The 8,555-nt window shown below is 40.1% G+C and overlaps 1 protein-coding gene across 6 annotated transcripts in view; it reads left to right on the top strand.

The window, feature by feature from the left end:
* The window catches only part of LOC122548836 (vacuolar protein sorting-associated protein 13B-like), a 968,370-nt gene that overhangs the window by 659,637 nt on the left and 300,178 nt on the right, over positions 1-8,555 (top strand). For all 6 annotated transcript variants that reach the window (XM_043687672.1, XM_043687667.1, XM_043687669.1 and 3 more), the window contains one exon: positions 2,141-2,252. In XM_043687672.1, the coding sequence (XP_043543607.1) occupies positions 2,141-2,252 (112 nt within the window). The remainder of the gene's footprint in view (positions 1-2,140; positions 2,253-8,555) is intronic.

An 8,555-nucleotide genomic window follows, 5' to 3' on the forward strand; every position in this document is an offset into this window, starting at 1 on the left:
GAGAAATGTAAGTTTATTTAAAATGAAAAAGGAAAATTTTAGGAAACCGAAATCAAGCAGAAAATGACCTTTTTTTTAAAAAAAAGTAATGAGGGCTAGGGGTCACAAAATGTCCTTGACAAGTAAGTATAAGGAGAATCCCATGGCATTTTTCAATGTATTAGGAGCATGAGGATAATTCGGGAAAGGTAGGTCAAAGACAGAGGAGAGAATTTACATGTGGAACCACAGGAAGTGGTTGAGGTCTTTAATGAGTACTTCACATTGGTATTCACCAAGGAGAAAGACAGATGATGGTAAGTTTAGATAGGGGTCTGTAGATATTTGAAGGCATGTCAATGTTAAGGAGGAGGAAGTGTGGGCATTTTGGAAACTATTAAGGTAGGTAAGTTACCAGGGCCTGATGGAATCTATCCCAGGATATTGAAGGAAGCAAGGGAGGAGAATACTGGGGCATGACAGCGATCTTTGTATCATCTTTAGCCACAGGCAGTGGCCCAGAAGACTGGAGACAACCCCACATTGTTTATTTTTGTTCAAGAATGCAACAGGGATAATCCAGTAAATTATAGGTTGGTGAGCTTTACGTCATGAGAAGGGAAATTATTGGAGAAGATTCTTATGGACAGAGTTTACTTTCACTTGGAGAAGAATGGACTGATTAGGGGTAGTCAGCATGGCTTTGTGCAAGGGAGGACTTGCCTCACAAACCTGTTTGAGTTTTTTGAGAAAGTCATGAAGATGATTGATGAGAGTAAGGCGGTGGATGTTGTCTACATGGACTTTACTAAAGCATTTGACTAGGTCCCTCATGGTAGGCTGGTCCAGAAGATCAAATTCCTTTGAATTTATGGTGAATTGGCTATTTGGATACAAAATTTGCTTGGCTGTAGAAGACAGAAGGTAGTTGTGGAGGGGTGCCTTACTGAATGGAGGTCTGTGACTAGTGGTATTTCACAAGAATCAGTATTGGGACCTCTGTTTGTCATTTATATCAATGATTTAATTGAAAATGTTGGTGGTTTGATGAGTAAATTTGCAAATGACACAAAAATTGGATTATAGATAGTGAGGAAGAATATCAAAGGATATAGCAGCAAGTTGGGTGAGAAATGCCAAATGGAGTTTAATCTGGACAAGTGTGAGGTGATGCATTTTGGGAGGTCAAGAGGGAAGTGTACTGTAAATGGCTAGACCTTAGGAGCCTTGATATACAGAGGGATCTTGGGGTTCAAGTCCATGGCTCCCTGAAAGTGACAACACAAGTAGATAAGGTGGTAAAGAAAGCCTTCATCTGTCAGGGCATTGAATATAAAATTTGGCAAGTCATGTTGCAACTGTGTAAGATATCGGTCAGGTCATATTTGGAACTCTGTGCACACCTCTGGTGGCCACACTACAGGAAGGTTATGGGCAGGTTTACCAGGATGTTATCTGGACTAGAGTGTAGTAGTTTATAAGCAGAGGTTAGATAAACTTAGGTTGTTTTTGCAAGAGCATCGAAGACGAAGGGGTAAGCGGATCCAAGTATGTAAAATTATGAGAGACGTCAATAGGATGAATAATTGAAGTCTCTTTCCCAGGGTGGAAATGTCAAATTCTAAGGGGCATAGGTTGAGGGTGAGAGGTGAAAAGTTTGAAGGAATGTGCGAAGCAAGTTTTTCACACAGAGGGTAGTAGATACCTGGAATGCGCTGCCAGGGAAGGTGGTACAAACAGATACGAGAACAACATTTAAGAGGCATTTAGACAGACACATGAAGAGGTAGAGAATAGATGGATACAGAATATGTGCAAGCAAATGGGATTAGTTTAGAATGGCATCATAGTCAGCACAGATATGGTGTGATGAAGGGTCTGTTCCTGTTCTATGCTGTTCTATGTTCCATGTTCTAATAAGCAGGACAGCTCTATATTTTCAGTAATATGCTCTTCAGCTTACTTTTAACATATGTATTTCCCAAAGTTAAGTATTAATTTTGTGTTATGTGATCAAGTAATGGGATTCTTAATTGACAGAGCTACTTTATTGTTTTATATGCAGCATTGAGGTCATAACAACATGCCCATTGCTTCTGTATGGCTGAGTTGCATTCAAATTTACAATTCTGTTATGTATATTTTCTCATTTGAAATGCAGGAGCTGTACAGATGAAAGAAGATACTTTGGTTCTTAAGGTTGGCTCAGTGTGCATGGCTCCACAGGCTGATAACCCCCTTGGAAGGACTGTTCTGAGAAAGGACATTTACCAGTAAGTAAATCCGACAGGAACCACTGTTTGCAAGTTTCTTTTTGAAGTTTGAACCTTTAAGTATCATTGTATATATACCCTTAATATCGTATTCTACAAAATTGACTTTGGCAGCTTGCCTCATTCACTCAGCCAGAAAGAAATGCAAATTCTGTATCATCCAATATACTGTCTTACCTCCAAAATCGCAAACAGTGCAATTATTGCAAAAACAAGTTTTTTCTTGATTTTAAAGTTAGAATCTCGCCCCACTATAACTTTGTCTTCCTCTCTCAGGAAGAATGGTTGGGGGGTAATGCAGAGATCTCTTTTAACCTAATGAAGGAGTGGATTCTTTTTCCAACACCCTCACTAGATTTATCAGTTTTTTCTTGCTGTGTTGGTCCAAACGCATACCAGAGCTTTTAACCACTAAAGCTGTTTTGCAGTGATGCTCCAGTCGGATTTCAAGTTTAACTTGTAGCTTATAGTCTTTTCTACGGTATTTATTTTCTTGGTGATTTATTTTGCCAATTCTCTGCCTTCACCTCCTTTCAGAAGACACTGACCTCACTAACTTTGTTTCAACTGCTTGTTAGATGTAAAATTGGAAGAAATGACACCAATTTCAGAATCTATTCTGCACCTGAAGAATGAGTCAGGCATCTCTGATGCAGTTTAGAGTTAGCAATTTATCAGGTCTCCCGTATACATGTGTTGCACCCTCTAAGTTAAACAAATGGTTTAGTCCATATCACCATTTGATAATGGGCCTGCTCCACTCGGGAAATTCATTCAGACTTAAAGTTTGAATGTGGCAACCTTCTGACCGTGGAGAAAATGAGCACTGCAGAACATTAGTTCAGGCAGTATCCAAGGAGCAGGAGCTGACGTTTTGGGCATAAACCCTTCATCGGGAATGTGGGGAGGGAGGGGGCTGAGAGATTAATAGGAGGGTGTGGGTGGGGTTTGGGAAAGGTAGCTGGGAAAGTGGTAGGTAGATGCAGGTGGGGGTTGATGGTGATAGGTTGGAGGGTCGGGTGGAGCAGATAGATGGGAAGGAAGATGGCCAGGTAAGACACTTCAAGAAGGTGGTGCTGAGTTGGAAGGTTGGATCTGGGATGAGGTGGGGGGGAGGGGTGATTAGGAAACTACTGAAGTCAATGCTGATGCCGTGTCGTTGGAGAGTCCCAAGGCAGAAGATGAGGCAATCTTCCTCCAGTCTTCAAGTGGTTTGGACTTGGAGTGGGAGGGTGAGTTGGAGTGGTTGGCCACAGGGCGGTGGCCTTGCCTACTTGGCTAAGCATTCTAAGTTATTGAAGAGACTTTGATAGTAAACCTTAGATGTTTGCAATGAAGATCTCAGTTGCAAAGGATTTAAACAATGAGTAGTTATTTAAGTCAACCAATGGAACTCAATGTGACCAAAGGCTTACATTCTTAGGTGATGTAAAAGGATAAATACTTAGGATGTGCATCTTTTATTTTGTTTAAATCATGCTGAAGCTGCAGAGTTTAGCACATGTACTAAAAAATTACTGAAAGCTTGTTTCAGATTTGTAATGCTTGTCAAAATAAACAAGTGAAACAGTGTAATTTTGCAGAAAAAAACCCGAATTGAGTGATTGCAGAGGTTTCATGGCACAAGCTAACTTCAATGGAAATCCTTTTCAGGTTTCTTTTCTTGCACTCAAAATGAAATTGTAGTTAAGTATGAAAATATAATTTAATCACAATAATAGTTTCATGGGGTTTACTTCAGAAAGAAAAAATGACATTTCACTATTTATTCAAAGACAGGTGTAGGACAATATTTTCTTGAAGCGTATGGGCAGCAAACCTCTTGAATGAAATATTTGCATGAATACATTTTCTGTAAACATTCCCTGCTCTGCCCAATGTTTGCTTTTGTAAGCCATACAGATCATATGTTGGTGGATGAAGGCAAATATTGGACGTAAAAAATGGAAGTTGCTCTGAATTCGACAGAGCCGGCAGCATTGCATAAACCCGTTTCCCCCCACTTTCTAAAACTAATTAAGCATGATTCAGTTGGGGAAAAACGAACTGACAGCTTTGAGCTTCAACAAGTGTCTCAAGTATCTAATTATCATGTGGATCAGATGGTACCAATATACTAGATATGAAGGTTTGCCACAGGTAATATAGTACTGCAGAAGGAATGTTTGCAAAAGCCACTTGAAAGCTTCAGTAAAGTTAAAACTTTTTAAATGTTAAGTGGTAATGATTTAGCCATGTAGATGCATTTGAAATATTAGACCAATAAATAAACAGTGTTATGTTCCTGTTTCCATACCAAGAAGTAAAGCACAGCAACCACCTCAGTTGAACCTGAACAGAATCAATGGTAATGAAATAAAATCCAATTTAACAGGAAAAGTTTTCCATGTCATTAAAAAAAACTTGTTCTCTGTAGTGTAACGTATCATGGTGTAACATTGTTGTGTAATATCAAATCCTACTTCATATATAATTGGTTAATCTGAATTTTATACCTTCATCTGAACCTCTGCGAACTGTTGAATAGCATTTATTGGACACAGCAGCAGTGAAAGCAATTTATAATGTAGCAATGTGTAATCTCACACTCAAAGTTTCCAAGAATTGGCTTAACAAACCAGTACCTCCCACAATTTGGATAGCTTAAATAACATATCTCATGTTCTTTTCAGAATGCAGAGTGATACCTCATTAACTGAATTGGGTCACATACAAACACAGTTAAGTCATTGATGGCGTTTGTTTCCAAATCTGACTAGTTGTCATTCAGATGCAACTTTGTGGTTATTTGTGATCACATTCCCTGTCATTCATCCAGCAAAACAAATTGTTAATCCACAGCTCCTGTATGAATAGTGTTTTTATAGCTGTCAATTCACTTCAAGATTTTGGAGAAGTTTTGTAGCTCAGGTTGTGGATCAGGTTGTCGGTTTAATCGATGAGCTTGTGGATTTGTTCTCAGACATTTCGTCACCTGCTAGGTAACATCATCATTGAACCTCCAGTGAAGCATTGGTGACTTGTCCCGCTTGCTATTTATGGGTCCTGGTTTGTTGTGGGGCTGATATTATTTCTGGTTCTGTTCCTGAGAGGTTGATGAATGGGGTCCAAATCTGTATGTTTGTTAGTGTAGTTCTGGTTTCAGTCCCTAACATTTCTGCTCAGTTGTCAAAACAAAAAAAATTGACTTTAATAAAAACTTGCATTTATATACTCCCTTTAACAAAAAAATCCATGCAAACAAACTTCACATGACTGTTATCCATAAAATTATAACAAGTGAGCCACATCAGGAAGAATTAGGACAGGTGAACCAAAACCTTATTTGAAGATGTGTACTAACATGTTGAAAAAGTGGTAGAGAGATTTAGCAATGGATTTAGAATATTGGATCTCGACAGCTAAAAGCACAATCACCAATAAAATCCTAAGAAATGGGAGCAGAATTAGTCATATGATCCCCAAACTTGCCTTACTGTTCAGTAAGATCATGGTTTAACTTTATTGATTCTTCTTCTCTGCCTTTTCCCATTATCCCTTGCATTTATACTCAAAATCCTATTAACCTCAGACTTAAATATACCTAATGTGTTAAAAAAGAAATTTCTATCCAATCTTTTTTTTTAGTTTATTTTCTGTGGAATATAAATCCATTCTTAATTGCATTTGGTAAAAACAAATTACTGCGGGTGCTGGAATCTGAAACCAAAAGAGAAAATGCTGGAAAATCTCAGCAGGTCTGGCAGCATCTGTAAGGAGAGAAAAGAGCTGACGTTTCGAGTCTAACTGACCCTTTTTACTTAATTACATTTGGGTCGGGTGGTCTCTTGGCCTGTTCAGAGGGCAATTGAGAGTCAACCACATTGCTGTGGATCTGGAGTCATATGTAGGCCAGACCAGGTAAGGATGGCAGTTTCTTCCCTAAAGGCCAGTCCTGAAACCAGGTAGCTTTTTCCAAAAATTGGCAACAGCTCCATGGTCACTATTGGACCTTTAATTCCGGATTTTATGCACTGAATTCAGCTTCCGCCCTCTGCCACAGTGGGATTCAAACGTCAGTCCCCAGAACAATACATACATGCTCTCTGGATTAATACAGTGATAACAGCACGTGGCCATTGCCAATCCCTGTGAAGGAGGTGATAATGTGAGGAGAGAAAATGAGTAGCACAGATGTATTTAAAAGACTGTACAGTTGAACAACTTTCTGCAGCTTGTGATTCATTCTATCCATTTGAGTGGGCCGAGAGATGAAATGGATGCACTTTTTTCTATGACTGTTTCCAGGGGTCTACCATAATTTACGATTGTTTTGCTGTTGGATTTGTTTGGTCAAATCAGCAATTAGAAGAGAAACATTGTATACGCTATGCTTCCTACCCTCATCAAAGCAAATTCTTATTTGTTTAACAATTTAATCAAATCTTGCCTTCAAGCAATTGAATAATAATTTGAAATGCTAAATGGGGAAATACATCAACAACAAGCTGATATATATGTAGAGTACCTATGGAGCTGGCTGTTATAAAAATCCATCTGCTTCATTAATGTTATTCAGAAAAAGGAATTTATCATTTTTATCTCATTTACTCTACACCAGTTTTGAATGCCAGCCCCATATTAACATGGTTCATATTTATATAAAAACAGGCAACACTCAGCAGGTCAGGTAGCAGATGTGGAGAGACAGAGTTAGTGGGCAGGAGTTTGAGTGTCAATTTCAAGTAGAAATCCCATCTGTTTTTACATAAGAAGGGAATTTTGCATTTCTGAGGGGGGATTTGGATTAGGGGTCCTTCAGAAATGCAGAATGTACTTTTATTCTGAAAGTTCTCTTGTAGTGCCAGCTAGTTTGACAGCTGCTGTGATGTTAGGATGCTGGGAGAGGAGGGTGCCAGCTGGATCGAGGGTAGGGTGCCAGGTAAATAAGGTGCCAACTAGATAGGCTGCCAGTTGGGTAATACCAAGTGGAAAGGGCAATGATGCCAAATAGGTAGGGTGCAGAATGGCAAGGGGCCAGTTTAGTGTCAGTTGGGAGGTGAGTGGGAGAAATCAGGTCCAGGGGTGGGTGGATGAGAGGTTTCGTAGGTGTTGTGTTGGATCGGGTGTGCAGCACTGGAATGAGGGGGAGGTGGTTCAGGTGCAGAGCTGCGAATGAGGAAGTGCATCCAGTGGCAGATGAAGGGCACATCGTGACCAGCAATGGGGGAAAAGGATTGGAGACTGAGCAGGGGATGGGGCAGGGGTGGCTGTGTGCGGAGCATGTGTAGAGGGTGTTGGGCCAGTGTCTGGGGGAGCTGTAGTTACAGATGTATTCTATTCCCCAAAACTCATTTGGAGTTACTGCCATCAATCTAATCCTCAGAAAGAGATTCTGTTTACTTTCTAACCTGACTACTGACTCACCGCCTATCTCTCCTCTCCAAAGACTTCAGTGAATTGCTGCTAAATTATTGCAGATTTTTGTCTACACCAACTGTCCAAGTTGTGATCAACTTTTTCTAACTTTTCTTGAGTAAAATCCTGAATAAAACTATTTGAACTTGATGACCTTGTATTTAAAATTTAATGTGATTCCATGTTCAGATCTTTTTGTGTTTGTGGGATTGTGCTGCATCTATGGTAATACTTTGGAAACGTCCAGTGTAGAAATTACTTTTAAATTCATTTTATGAGTTACATATGAGACTTTTACACTGGCCCAAAAATTATCAATTATATTAGTTTTGGATCTAAAAAAGTATCATGCAAAGATGTGGATTACCCAGTGGGTGGCTGAGTTGGTTTTATATATATCTGAGTTAGATATATGTTTTGATTGCCTGCAACAGTGTGGATTGATTTCCCTTTTGACGTAGAATCCCAGAGTAACTTGCCAGGATATTGAGAAAGGAGTAAGTGAGGACTGCAAATGCTGGAGACCAGAGTTGAGTGTGCGCTGCTGGAAAAGCCCAGCAGGCCAGGCAGCATCCGCGGAGCAGGAGAATTGACATTTCGAGCAGAAGGCTATATCAGGAATGTGACTTGTGAGCCAAAGGGGTGGAGAGATAAGTGGGATTTGGGGGTAGTGGGGGTGGGGGGTTGCTGGGGAGAAGGTAGCTGGGAATGCGATCGGTTGATGGAGGTGGGCGTAAAGGTGATTGTCAGAGAGGAGGGTGGAGCAAATAGGTGGGAAGGAAGATGGACAGGTAGGACAGGTCATGAGGGCGGTCCCAAGTTAGAAAGTTGTATCTGGGATAAGGTGGAGGGAGGGGAAATGAGGAAACTGGTGAAATTCACATTGATCCCGTGTGGTTGGAGGGT

The sequence above is a fragment of the Chiloscyllium plagiosum genome, chromosome 4 (assembly GCF_004010195.1).
Source record: "Chiloscyllium plagiosum isolate BGI_BamShark_2017 chromosome 4, ASM401019v2, whole genome shotgun sequence".
Classification (NCBI taxonomy): Eukaryota; Metazoa; Chordata; class Chondrichthyes; order Orectolobiformes; family Hemiscylliidae; genus Chiloscyllium; species Chiloscyllium plagiosum.